At 38.2% G+C, this 15,177-nt stretch overlaps 1 protein-coding gene across 1 annotated transcript; it reads right to left on the reverse strand.

Moving 5' to 3' along the window:
* Positions 1 to 8,783: 8,783 nt before the first annotated feature.
* LOC141679938 (uncharacterized) lies at positions 8,784 to 9,932 on the reverse strand. Its single transcript, XM_074486295.1, has one exon. The coding sequence runs from the start codon at positions 9,930 to 9,932 to the stop codon at positions 8,784 to 8,786; it is 1,149 nt and encodes a 382-aa protein (XP_074342396.1).
* Between the last annotated feature and the right edge of the window lie 5,245 nt (positions 9,933 to 15,177).

Raw genomic sequence — 15,177 nt, forward strand, 5'->3', positions numbered from 1 at the left:
CTGAACGCTCTTGACTCTGTACGGCCCTTCCCAATTCGGGGCAAGCTTTCCTTTATGTCCGACACCAGAAGCCTCTATTTTTCTCAAGACTAGATCACCTTGTTTAAAAAACCTCTCTTTAACCCTTAGGTTGTAGTAGAATGAAGCCTTTTTCTGATATTCTACTATCTTTGCATGTGCTTTATCTCGCACTTCATCGATTAAATCCAGGGCTAACCTCTGCCCTTCCTCATTTTCTTCCTCATCGAAAGCCTGAATCCTTGGAGAGGAATGTGATATCTCTACTGGAACTACTGCTTCTGCCCCATATGCCAACATGAAGGGAGTTGCTCATGTCGTGACTCTACAAGTAGTCCTGTAGGCCCATAATATTGGAAGTATTTCATCCACCCAATTATTTCTTGACTTCTCGATCCTCTTCTTTAGTCCATCCAGGATTATCCGATTTGCTACCTCTGCTTGCCCATTGGCTTGCGGGTGAGCCACAGAGGTGAATCGTAACTCAATTTCATTTTCTTCACTATACTTCTTGAATTCCTCATTGTTGAATTGTGTTCCATTGTCAGTGACGAGGATACGGGGAATTCCATATCGGCACATAATGTTTTCCCACAGGAATTGTGCAACCTGCTTAGTTGTGATCTTGGCCAAGGGTTTGGCTTCGATCCACTTGGTGAAATAATCAATGGCTACAATCAGAAACTTCCTTTGTGTCGTGGCCATAGGAAAAGGCCCTAGAATATCCATCCCCCACATAGCAAAGGGAATAGGCGAGTTGATAGAGGTCAACATCTCGAAGGGTTGTCTAACAACTGGTGCATGCTTCTGACAGCGATCACACTTCTTCACATATTCTTTGGCATCAGCCATCATTTCTGGCCAATAGAAGCCTAAACGGGTTATCTTATGAGCCAAGGCCCTGCCCCCCAAGTGTTGCCCACAAATACCTTCATGCACTTCCTCAAGAGCCAAGCGTGCCTCGTCGGGCCTGAGACACCTTAAGTAAGGAACCACGAAAGATCTCTTATACAGAATTCCATCTATCAAGGAGTACCTTAGTGCTCGAATAGTTAACTTCCGTGCCTCAGTTGCATCGCTTGGCAACCAACCGGTCTGAATGTGAGCCTTGATGGGATCAATGCATGACGTCCCCAAGCCTATGGGAGCCACAAGCTTAACATCTATGCTTCGTGTCTTCAAAACACGGAAGTACACACTTCCTGAACTTTCTTCAATCTCAGATGAAGCAAACTTTGATAGCGCATCTGCTTTAGCATTTTCTTCCCTTGGAATGTGTTCAACATGGCATTCATTAAATTGGGTCATCACAGCCCTTACTAGGCGAACATACTTAGCCATCGTATCATCCCTTGCCTCAAATTCTCCCTTTACCTGGGATATGATCAGCTTCGAGTCTCCACGGACCTTTAAGTTTTTGACTCTAAGTGTCCCAGCTAGACCAAGGCCAGCTATCAGGGCTTCATACTCTGCCTCATTGTTTGTGGTTGGAAAGTCTAGCTTCATAGCATACTCAATTAAGAACCCATCAGGGCTTTGCAAAACCAATCCTGCTCCACTGGAGTTCGTTTTTGATGCCCCATCAAAATAGAGAACCCAATATTCTTTATCATCCTTCTCTTTTCCCCCATCATCGACTCCCTTGTCTTGAGGTATGGCATCTTCCTGCCCCCCGGCTTCCTGGTTGGGTATGGTACATTCCACCACGAAGTCAGCTAGTGCCTGGGCTTTTATTGCCGTACGTGGCTTATACTTGAGATCGAACTCTCCTAGCTCTATTGCCCACTTAATCAATCTCCCACTTGCCTTGGGACTGTGAATGATATTTCTCAGGGGCTGATTTGTTAGCACCTCAATCTGGTGAGCCTGAAAATAAGGACGCAGTTTTCTCGAAGCCATTACCAAGGCTAAAGCGAATTTCTCAATAGCTGAATAATTCAACTCAGCACCATGCAAAATTTTGCTGACATAGTATACGGGTTTCTGGACTTTCAATTCCTCCTTAACCAACACCGCGCTCAAGGCGCTCTCTGAAACAGCCAAGTACAAAAATAAAACTTCACTCAAAACTGGCTTAGCTAACAACGGGGCCTGGGCCATATACTTCTTTAATTCTTCAAATGCCTTCTGGTTTTCCCCACTCCATACAAAGTTTTTGATGTTCTTTAGTGATTTGAAGAATGTCAAGCACTTGTCTCCTGACTTGGAGATGAATCGTCCTAGCGCCGCAACCCTTCATGTGAGCTTCTGAACATTCTTGACAGTTTTTGGTGGTTCCATATCCAGGATTGCCTTTATTTTATCGGGGTTAGCCTCAATTCCCCTCTTTGAGACCATCAATCCCAAGAATTTTCCAGATCCTACTCCGAAAGCACACTTCGTAGGATTCAACATCATCTTGTGGTACCTTAGGACCTCAAAAGCTTCCCCCAAATGGGTTATATGATCAGTCTTTACTAGACTCTTGACTAGCATGTCATCAACATAGACTTCCATAGTCTTTCCAATAAGATCCTTGAAAATTTTATTCACCAACCTTTGATAGGTGGCTCCTGCATTCTTGAGACCAAACGCCATAACAAGATAACAATAAACACCAAAGTCAGTGATAAATGATACCTTTGGAATGTCATCCTTATGCATTTTGATCTGATTGTATCCGCTAAATCCATCCATGAAACTCAGCATCTCATGTCCAGCAGTGGCATCAATCAAAGTATCAATTCTAGGCAGCGGAAAACAGTCTTTGGGGCATGCATCATTCAGATCAGTGAAGTCTATACACATCCTCCACTTTCCATTAGCCTTCTTCACCATTACAGGGTTTGCTAACCACTCCGAAAATTGAATCTCCTCAATGAAACCAGCCTCTAAGAGCTTTTCTACCTCCTGTTTTATAGCCTCTTGTCTTTCCGGGGCAAAATTTCTTTTCTTTTGTTTCACTGTCTTCCGGCTTGGATCCACGTTTAGCTTGTGAGTAATTAACTCCGGGTCTATGCCTGGCATATCAGCTGCTGACCATGCAAACACATCACTATTTTCTTGCAAAAATTTCACTAACTTCCCTCTAAGGGGCTCCTCTAATGTGGCTCCAATGAAAGTCATCCTCTCAGGATTCTCGGGGTCTAAAGGAACCGAAACCAATTCTTATGCTGGCCTTCCTCTATTCTCATCATTTCCTCGAACATCCATATCTTCAATAGGAAGAACCTGCCCCCCGACTCCATCTGCCCTCAAAGAGGCCACATAACAGCTTCTAGCCATTTTTTGATCTCCTCTCTCTTCTCCAATCCCGTTTCGGGTGGGAAACTTCATGACTGAATGGTAGGAAGAGGGGACTGCCTTGAAGGCATGTATCCCTGTTCTCCCCATGATAGCATTATAAGTTGAACTAGCCTTTACCACCACGAAATCCAGCATCTGCGTTGCTTGCCTTGGTTCCGTACCTATGGTGGTCGGCAATTTGATTATCCCTTCCACAGGACATTCTACTCCAGCAAATCCATATATCGGCATGTCGGTTGGTGTCAACTGGGAGTCGTTATACCCCATCCTTAGAAAGGTGTCGTGGAGCAAGATATCCACAGAAGCACCATTATCCATAAGGACCCTCTTAACCGGGCTATTTCCTATTATCGGTGTTATGACCAGCGGGTCGTCATGGGGAAACTTCACACCCTCTAGGTCGGAATCATCAAAAGCCAATGTTACTTCTGTCCTGGCCCTCTTCGGGGCTTCTCCAACAATATGCATAACCTCCCTAGTATATGCCTTTCTGGAATTTTTGGACAATCCAGCAGCAGTTGGACCTCCAAATATCTTGTTTATCACAGGTCCTCGAGGGCGTCGCGGTCCTCCAAAAATTGCATTTATAACCGGCCCTCTAGGTTGGGGATTCCGCCCCTGATCGTCTTGGTCCCTCCTACGATCTTCAAAGTTCTTCCTTCCATTATTATTTATGTCCCCTCCATCTCCAGTATACTTGTTCAATCTTCCTTTCCGAATCAAAAACTCAATTTCATCTTTCAATTGCCTACACTCATCGGTGTCATGACCAACATCTTTGTGAAACCTGCAATACTTGCCCTTATCTAGCTTGGCGGGATCAGCCTTCAAGGGCTTAGGCCAACGAATATCTCTGTCTTTCTCAATCTCCATCAAAATCTGACTTCTAGGAGCATTCAGCTTAGCGTATTCAGTGAACTTTTGCCCAGGTCCTCCCTTCTTGGGGGTTGAATCAGGGTTTTGTTCGGTTCTAGGATATTTGTCCTTTGCAATATATTCTAAATCAGTTTTCCGCTTCTTGCCTCCAGTGGGCTCATTACTTACTACGGTCTTCCTCATACTTTCTTCAACCTTGATATACTTCCCTGCCCTCTCTTGGAGCTGCAACATGCTCTCAGGGGGTCGTTTGGCCAAAGATATCTTAAAAACTCGTCCCTAGTTCCTTGTTGCAGTGCTATCATGGCTACCTTATCATCAAGGTCCGGGACTTTTAAAGCCTCCTTTGTGAAACGATTCAGGTAATCTCTCAAGGATTCCTTAGCTCTCTGCACAAGACTCATAAGAGATGCTGAACTTTTCTCATGGACTCTTCCACTGATGAATTGCTTAATAAAAGCCTGACTTAATTCTCTGAACGATCCAATAGAATTTGGGGGCAGGCGACTGTACCATCTTTGAGCCATACCCGACAGGGTTTGAGGGAAGGTCCGACACTTTATAGCATCATTCACGGGTTGCAGCAGCAGTGCATTAGAGAATGTCCTAGCATGATTAGCGGGGTCTCCCGTGCCATCATAGGCTTTGATAGTGGGCATCTTGAATTTCCTTGAGATATGGGCATTCATTATCTCTTCTGTGAAGGGTGGAGTTGGATCATCAGGCTCTAGAGGAAGGAACACCATCAGAGACAACCCAGGTGATTTCGTCCACCGTGGAGGTTCCTTCCCATTCGACTTATGCATCTACTCAGGGGGAAGCCCAGATAGGGGCAAGTCAACCTCAGCCACAAGGGACAACTCCCCCGACTATTCAAGGTACGAATCCTCAAGTTCAACAAGTACATATACCTGTGAATTCTCGACCCGTCGGGTATGAATATTCAACTATTGTTACTACTAACCCCCCTTATGGGATGCCCCTTCACCCTGAGGTTGGAGGAAGCGGATATGTTGGGCGAAGCGAAGCACGAGGGCAGTCGCCCCCCTATATACGAGGTTTGGGTCCTATCCCTGAGGATCGGGAATTTTCTGGTCCTTACACTGAGAGAGACTCCGAATCTTCGGATGATGAAGTGGCCCCGAGAAGGAGGCGTCCTGGAAAAGAGCCAATGGCCGATGGAAGGCAACGCCCCCAAAGCACCCCAGGGGCGAATCCCCAAGAAGTGCAGGAAAGGATCAGGGCTCATGAGGCTGAAATCCAAAGGCTGAGGCGTGATTTGGAGGCTCACCAGGCCACCAGACCCCAGATACCTCCTAGGGGGAGAAATCCTCCTCCTGTCATAGACCTGGATGGTCCGGTACGAAGAAGGGCTGCTGTCCCAAGAACTGATCCAAGCAATCTCCTTCCCCTTGGACGTGTTCTCGCCATGGTTGTTGTTGTGCTTTCCCACAGACGGCGCCACATATTATGGATAAAATACTAAGGTTATTATTTGCTGTATTTATTACTAAGATTCGGGAGCTCAAGGCCTTTAATGGCTGCTCTCGTGTATCGTAGCTTAATTCTGCCTTTACGAGATGCCTACGTATCTTTGTGAATTAGAGAATCAAGCCAAAAAACGTAGTTCTGATTTGTGGGGTGAGGCCCCTTATATAGATGTTGGGAGTCCTTGAATTGGACTTGATATAGGAGACTTGGTGGGCAAGTCTCATAATTAGAATGGACTTTGGAGTCCTAAATAATAGGAAACTGATTCCTTATCCTTTTAAGTCCCCTTGAGGCTAATCTATAAGGATTTATATCCTTATCGGGACTCTTCTCAATAGCTGATTTTTCCCTTATTAATTAATTACGAAATTAATTAATAATCAGGGCTTTTGGGCCTTCTTTATTTCATCAGGCCTGATCTGGTCCATCAGGCTTAACCTTTCTGGTCTGAGTATCATATATCTTTTTATTGGGTCTGGCAGCCCACACCTTGCAGTATTTAATTATACTATCATAATTTATTTATCCCTATCACTAATTCTATATTATAATCAAACATTTCAATAGTTTACTATAATTTTTTATATTTTACTAATTTATATTTCAATATTTTTGTTATAATTTTGCCTTTTGAATTTTATATTCATGTATTAAATTATTTCATAAAAATTTGATATTTTTTAGAAAAAAAATAATAATTTATAAGTTACTCTCTCAGTCCCGGCCAATTATCATCGTTTCTGAGATAGTGTTCGGCACGCATTTTAAGATGAATATAAAATATAGTTCTATAATTTTTCATAAAAAAATTCTTTTTTCTAAATAAAAATAGAATGTTTAAACTTTTTTTCAGAATTTTTTTTTAAAAAAAAAAGAAGTTATAAAACCATAAATCTTATTCATCTTAAAATGTGTGTCGGACACTCTCTCAGAAACAATAAGAATCGGGAGGAACGGAGGGAGTATCATTTACCAACCACATCAACAACTTATAAGTAAAATTTTCCAAACGTCTAAATCACTTATAAGTAATAATTTATAAATTATAATTAAAATTATCTAAACACATAAATAACTTAAAAGTTATAATTTTCATATTACTTATATGGTACTTTTCAAAAGTCAAAAGTTACGGGTTTTAAAAAACGTCAAACGAACGTACCTTTGAAACGAGGATTAGAATGGTGTGAATTCTAGCGAGAAGAGTGCACAAATGATTCTCTTTACCTTATAATTAACCGCGAAAAAAAATTGAAGTACACAAAATTTGTGGTGATGGTAATAGTAGGGACCTAATCTATCGTAATGCGTGTGTTCTGCAACAATATATTTTATCAAAGTACAACTTGTTTATGCAGAATAGCGGGTTGCATGATAATAAACTAGAAAACAAACCTTGCCTAGCGTGCACCTTGTTTATGGAGTATTGGTTCTAACTCTTGCCGCTAAAACTTACTCAATAATGTTCTAGTTTCTGCATTTCTATAGCAAAACAAAAGCTACAACACAAACTTTTCTTTTCCGTTCACTATCAGAAAGTGGTGAAACTAGGAAAATAATGTTGCAGAGAAAACTGTTTCCAGTGATGATATAAAAGATTGACATAACATAATTTCAATCAGTATGTAGAATACAATTAGCAAATAACAAAGTTTTTATCTTCTCAAAATGATTATATTTCTTTTCTAATGTAAACAGGGGTTTGATAATTAGCCAAATGTGCAAATCTGCTATGGAAGGCTTGTTTGGTGACACTTAAAAATTTACAGACCAAGGCGACTTCTGATTGCAAAACATCATACAAAGACCGCAAAACATCATATCTTCAAATAGAAGATGTCTGATATCTCTACCCCATGTTACTTCAAAGTTTAAGCATAAATATGCATCCCTGAATTTCACTAGAACTATGTAAACAATTTACATGTAGTGTTGTTCAAATATAAGTAATCTAAGGCTGCCTCAATTGTATCTAAGGTTTCAGAAAGAGCCGCTGTCACATATAGTATATCTATGACTGTCGTATCTGAAAGTAATCATTTATAACTAGAACACATGCTCATAGAATGTTAATTCGGAGACTAAGCTCATAGGAAATGTAAAATGACCGCATCTGACAGGTTGGACAAGACCAAAGCGGGAATACCTGCAAGCAATGCCCTAAAGCATGCCACTGTTCATTTTAGAATTCCCACTAATCTAAATCAGGGATAGCTTGGTCAAAAAAATGACCATATTAACGGTGGTTTCATTTAATTCATAAGCATCAAGAAACAAACCAAAGACTCCCTTAAAAGCTGCAATACTCATATATCCATATTCACAGAGGCCTGAAGGTTCTAGAAAAACATTTTCAACGTAATCAACTTTAGCCTAGCGTTCACACAACACAGAGTTTGATATAACTGGAACTAATCCCAGAAAATAGTACAACATAGCTGCACCAACAGCCAGGAGATCAAGAAATCAGAGCATATTTAGTGTCCAAGATTCTAGTATAAATTAAGGTTCCCAAAAGGCGGTTGTAGAAGACAGATTTATAGGTTGCTATCGTTGCCACGTATGAGGTATGTGGAATTGTAATTCAAAGGAACAAAAATAAGAGAACCAGGAAATGGAAACAGAAAAGAAAAGTAACCAACAATTACAGTATGGCCACATCAAAGATATAAAGAATACCTCGAGCAGCAAGCTATGTCGCTTCTTGTATAGATAACTCACAAGTCAAAAAAACATCCTGAACATATTTTGTAAGAATTCAAAAGTCTGATTCTCTATTAATAGAAAATGAGCAGCCTAGTTATGTATTTGGCATATAGGCGCAATCAAAGCCACAAGCTCCAGTCTCTTGTTATTAAACAACATCTAATGCTTATAATCTCCCTAACAAATCAGATGCTAAAAGTCCTTCATATTGTAAATTCTTCAACTCATAACTCTGGATTGATATCAGAAGGCTAAATTGATGTATGAATACATTACAATTCATCAATTCATGTTCCAGAAAGGAGAATGACTCCAGCAGTTTTGACCAAAAAGAACAACAATATATGACTATGTCCTCCCACTCCAAAGTGGACGTAGCCTAACCTAACCATTAAGTGTGTTCAGTTCTACTTCTGTTTCTTCAGAAGATTTGAAGGATGTTTTTTGTAAGCCAGCAACAATTGCGGAGCTTCACTAGGATAACTTGACACGAACTTATCCAAGAATATATCCTCCTTCATACTCAACACCTTCACAAAACGTGTCTTCGTTTCCAACAGTTTCTTCGACTTAAGTATTTCCATAACTTTATACCGAGGAATCACTCGCTTCTTCATACTATACATCAAGCACATTGGATTTGTCATTATGGCATCCTTATCAAACTTGGCCGTGTTCATAAAGAACAAAAGCCCCGACCTTAACTTCTCTTCCGAAGCCCTAAACAAAACCGGCATTCTCCTAAACAAAAAACTACATTCATCCTCCGAAAACCCAACATTCCTAAACAACTGAAACTTCCTCATCAACGTATCACTACTCATCGAATTAATCGTATGAATCGCATGAATCAACATAGTAGACTTAACCGAAAACCCCATATCCAAAACCCTCCCAACCACCTCCCTAAGATCCTCCACATTCTTAGTCAAAATCCAGGGCTGCCTCTTCAAAGTCATCGACAACCTCGAACCAACAATTCCACATTCCCTCAAAACACCCACATTAGCTTTCAACACTTTCTCAGGATCTTTCTTAAAAATCCAATTAGACCTACTAATAACCACAACTAAATCCTTATCATTATCCATAATAGGCCTTAACATATCAACACAAGGAGCAATAGTTTTCGCAAGATTTCGACTAAGAAGGCTAGAATTCCAAGAAAAAAACTTACCCAGATCAAAATCAGCAAGACCCAAGTCCTGAAAAAGCTGAATCTTGGGCTTAAGAGTCTTGTCAATGCTTGAACATAAAATCCGTGGCCTGTTATAGATACAATGACGCACATGAGTATCCGAAAAACCGACAGATTTGAAGAATTGGATGACTGATTTGGTGTTTTGAAGGTCTTTAAGAGCTCCTCCTGGGAGACGTTGGACCAAAGAGTGAGCTTTGGGTGGTGAGAAACCTAAGGAGTTCGTGAAAAAATCAATGATTTGAGGAGTTGTTGTGCTTGTAGTGTAATTGCGAAATGGTAATAAGAAGAAGAAGAAGAGATTGATGGGTGGTTTAGAGTTATGGTGGAGGTAATGAGTGAATCTGAGAGGGATCATTTTGATTTTCAATGCTTTTTCCTCAACGTGGGTGGGGTTTATGAAACTACGAGTTTGGGGTTTGCAATTATAATTTGGGGTTAGGGATATTGCAATTGGGGAATTCTTAATTGTGGTACATTATGAAATTTATTTATGCAGATTTTTATAAATTTTTTATAGATGTTTATAATTGAGAAATTATCAAAATATTAACTTTTTCAAATTTATTGTGATTTTATCATATTCTGATTCTGAATATATTTTTTTAAATATGATACAACCAAAATAAACCAGAATATGATGGAGTTTTTTGTTTGCATATGAGATTGTATGCAATGAAAGAAATTCGTCTTGAATCTAGTTGTAGCGAGAAAATTGTATTTTTGTAAAAAAAACTGAAAATATTATTTTTGCAAATAAAAATATAAAACTTTTTTTTAAAGTAACAATATTTTTATAAAACAAATTTTAGACTTAGGTATTTTTTTTAAAAAAAACCTTTATAGTTTGTAAAATTTATGTGTCAAATGTTAGTTTTTTTCTGGAATAATTTGTCCAACTAAGAGCAACTTCAAGTTCAATAACCAAAACGGTGAGATAGAGTCTTTTTCGTAGATTTTGATTATTTTATCTTAAACAATTTGTTGTGAAATTAATTTAGAATTTAGAAATCTAGGAAGTTTATTAAATCTGATATTAATCCTCCCTAGGTTTATATTTGTAGCATTTTTCGAGAATCAAGTCAATATCGGACTATCTGGACTATTATCCTTAAAAAATTTCTCGAAAAAACTTAAATGACATAATTTGGGATAGATATATTAACACGATGATATGTTCTAATCTAAATTTTTTTTGTCAAAGAAAGAACAGGCAATGGCCAAACGTACGAAAATCGAGATTTTTCAAAATACCGCTTTTACGAGTTTCAACTGTCAAAATTATTTAAAAGTGTGTCGATCTTAAATGTTTTACTCTCAAATATACTTGATATATTCATTTGAATATAAATATCAAATTATCTTTCCAAAAGTCGTGCCAACATATTAAATGCAAATTTTATTCCAAAAAATCATGATATGCTTATTTATCCGAATAAAATCAATACAAATTCAAACGTAATTATTTTTCGGATCTCATAGTCATTATTATTCATGCAATATTATGTTTGAACGTATTTCAAGTCAAAACTTTTGTCTGAATTGTTGGTAAAGACAAATGATTTTTTCGATCAATCCGGAAGGTTGTTTTAAAGTTCGAAAAATCCAAAAAGATACTTAAAAATATCTTTTTTACTTGAAACTTGGGATTTGACATAAATATATTTATTTCTATTTTTGAGATGTTTAAATATGGAATAAGTGGGGAACATTTTTGTATGATAAAATTAATTGTACAACAGGTCTTGGATGTGTGCAAAGGTCAACCAACAATTTTCCTTGATTTAAGGAAGCTTGTTTTTATTTTTTGCCACATTTTGGCTTATTTAAACACTCCTCCCCACATGCATTCTTCAAGCCATTTTGAGGAAGAAAAATTCTGGAGTTTTGCCATCTCCAGCTCTCTCTTTTGCAGTAGCAAAAACGTCTCCAAAGTTCTAGCAAGCAAGCATTTTTATTTCTTAAGTTTTGTTAGGAATATGTTGTGAACTTGATGATAAGTTAAACAAAACACCTTAGTAGATTTAACTTAGTAAATTTTGCAGCACTCGATGGATGATCTAATATAGTCCCGACGGATGACAGATTAACATCCATCGAGTGAGTAGCTTATGTAACAAATAAGTTTTGTAGCACAATTCTACAAACAACATGTTTTAGTCAAGTAGATTGTGTAGGGTTGTCTAAGTCATGTTGACTACTAGATTGATATGCAGAATAGGTTGACTAATTGTAAATATGAGATGTCTTGTACTTATGTATAAGTGAAATAGAGTCAAGTGGCAGATAGACTCCCGACGGATGATCTACAAGACTCCCGACGGATGATCAACAAAGCTCCCGACGGATGACAAACATACTCCCGACGGATGATCAAATTCAAATAGTTGTTGACAGTGACAACACAGTCACATGCGTTGGGTTTTTGCAAAAGGAATGTGGCAGCCTGTTAAGCAGAATTTCGAGAACAAAGAAGCATTACCATTTCCATGCAATTGTGAAGATATTCAAAGATGCTGGAATAGAGTAATGAAGTAGCATAGAGTTAGGCTAGATATGTTTTGTTTTATTATCTTGTCTCATTGTCATGTAAATTTGGTGATATATAAACCAAGTGTAGCAAGTAGATCAATTAACCAAGCAAGCTTATTTTCAGAGAAACATATAAAGTTGTATTCTGTAAGCATTTCTCTGTAGTTTTGTTTGTTCAAACTTGTAAAGCAGCTGTGAGCTATTCAAAGCTTCACAGAGTTCTCAATTGATATATATATATATATCTCTGGTGGATACTTTCAAATCCACCAGAAAGTTTTAAAAACTTGTGTTTTTATTACTTAGTGTTTTGATTTCCATCACTCTTTTATTCTGCACCATTGTTAATCAAACACTGTTATATATATCAAGTTAGAACATTCTTTATATTAGAAAAAGGAGCCATAATTACATTCACCCCCCCTTCGGTAATTCTTGTTGTATTGTTAGGAAATAACAATTGTTATCAGAGCAATCTCTTGAAGAACAAAGAGTATAAAGATCACAACAAATAACAAGATGAACAAAAAGGATGTAGGAGTGAAGATCCCAATTCTGGACAAAGATAATTATCACCACTGGAAGGTGAAGATGCACCTACATCTTATTTCCCAATATGAGGCCTATGTGGACTGCATAGAGAGAGGTACTCATGTACCAATGAGAGCCGCAACTGAAAATGAACCATCTGTTCCAAAACCTAAGCATAAATGGTCAGACCCTGATATTGAGCAAGTCAGGAAGGATAAGAAGGACATGAATATATTGTTCAATGGAGTTGATGGTGATATGATTGATAACATCATTAATTGTAAAACAGACAAAGAGGTTTGGGACACAATATAAATTATCTGTGATGGTACTGAGCAAGTAAGGGAGAACAAGATGCAGCTACTGATTCAGCAATATGAGCATTTCCACTGTGAAGAAAGTGAGTCTCTCACTAATATATTTAGTAGATTTCAAAAGCTACTAAATGCTCTGAAGTTACATGGAAGAGTCTATCAAACAAAAGACTCTAACCTCAAGTTCCTTAGATCTCTTCCAAAAGAGTGGAAGCCAATGACAGTCTCATTGAGAAATTCACAGGATTACAAGGAGTTCACCTTGGAGAGACTGTATGGCATCCTGAAAACATGTGAGCTTGAAATAGAGTAAGATGAAAGGATGGAGAAAGGAAGACAGAACTGGTTGCTGAATTAGAAAAGGAGAAAGAGATGAAGGTAGAAGCTGTTGAGTATACATCAAAGGTCTGTGAAAGTAAGGGTAAAGGGCTGGTAGCTGAAAATAAAGATCAGTTGAGCCAAGATGGCATGGATGATATTGATGAACATCTAGCATTCCTATCTAGGAGATTTTCCAAGCTCAAATTCAAGAAGAATTTTGGAGCAGCTAAGCAAACAGAAACATGGTTGATAAGTCAAAATTCAAGTATTTCAAATGTGGCTTGGCGGGTCATTTTGCCAGTGAATGTAGGAAGTCTGATTCCAGCAAAAAGAAGTTTGAGCCTGTTGATTATAAACAGAAATACTTTGAGCTGCTCAAATAAAAGAAAAGGGCTTTCATTACATAGGAGAACCACTGGGCAGCAGATGGAGTGGATGAAGATGAAGAAATAAGTTATGTCAATCTAGCCCTAATGACCAAATCTGATGAAACATAAATAAGTTCTTCAAGAAATCAGGTAATTACCACTAACCTAGCGCATTTATCTAAAACTGAGTGTAATGATGCAATAAATGACATGTCCACAGAATTATATCACCTGCATGTTATAATTAAGTCCCTCACTAAGGAAAATGCTAAAATTAAAGAAAACAATTTATTTTTAAGTGAGAGGAATAATGTGCTAGAGTCTCAGTTTATTGAATTTGAGAAATTAAAAATTGAGTGTAAGATTGCTAAGGATGAATTAACCGAGTCCTTGAAGAAATAAGAGATTTTAAAGAAGCAGCTTGAACGAGAACATGAAGTGATTAAGGCATGGAAATCATCTAGAGATGTTCATGCCCAAATCACTAAAGTTCAAGGTATTGAGTCCTTTTGTGATACAGCCTGGAAGAAGAGTAAAGAGAAGCTTGAGTCCAATTTGGTTGAAGGATATTTTACAAATGTGGACTCGATGGATGATTTTCATCATCCGTCGGATAATCAAAAGGATTATTCGTCGAGTGATAAGGAGCCACATCCGTCGGCTATGAGTAAACCAGTTAGCAAAGCTAAGCTAGCTAAGTTGAATGAGAAATATGGATCAGTTTCTAAGAAATTTATTCCAGGAGAATCAAGTCAAGCCAGACTAGAAAAGAAAGTAAATGTTGGTCATTTGTCTATCAAGCAATTAAATGAGAGATTAGAAAAATTGAGGTTAAAACAGAAACTAAAAAGAAAAATAATAGAAATGGGAAAGTAGGAATTAACAAATATAACAACTACACACATGATAAATATACACCAAGAAAAATATGTGTTAAGTATGGTAGTGTTAATCATCTGTCTGTTAATTGCAAGCTTGCCATGCCTACTCCCATGTCTACATCCTCTTCTTTTCCCAACATTACTGACATGCCTAACATGCCTATAAATGATATGTCTACTCAGAATATGAATGCACAGTTTGCTAATATGCCATTTACATCTAATCCTTATTATGCTGCATTTAGTATGCCTCAAACGCCATTTAGCATGCCTTACTGGAATAACATGTTTGCAAATAGCATGCATTTTCCTGTTAATCAAAATATGAATGATAATTATATTTTAATGATTGGTTTCAAAGGTCCAACTCAAATGACTAAGGATGAATCAGAAATTCTCAAGTCAAATGAGATCAAACCTAAGAAACCAAAGAAGAAAGCTAACGAGGCAGGACCCAAGGAAACTTGGGTACCAAAATCAACTTGATTTGATTTTGATGTATGCAGGGAAACCAAAAGAATTTTTGGTATCTGGATAGTGGTTGCTCAAGGCACATGACTGGAGATTCTACCTTGCTCACTGAGTTCAAGGAAAGAGTTGGCCCAAGTATTACTTTTGGAGATGACAACAAAGGTTATACTGTGGGATATGGCTTG

The sequence above is a fragment of the Apium graveolens genome, chromosome 8 (assembly GCF_009905375.1).
Source record: "Apium graveolens cultivar Ventura chromosome 8, ASM990537v1, whole genome shotgun sequence".
Lineage (NCBI taxonomy): Eukaryota > Viridiplantae > Streptophyta > Magnoliopsida > Apiales > Apiaceae > Apium > Apium graveolens.

What these genes read in the sequence shown, in the direction of transcription:
- LOC141679938 (XM_074486295.1), bottom strand. Translation starts at nt 9,932, where the DNA reads ATGATCCCTCTCAGATTCACTCATTACCTCCACCATAACTCTAAACCA.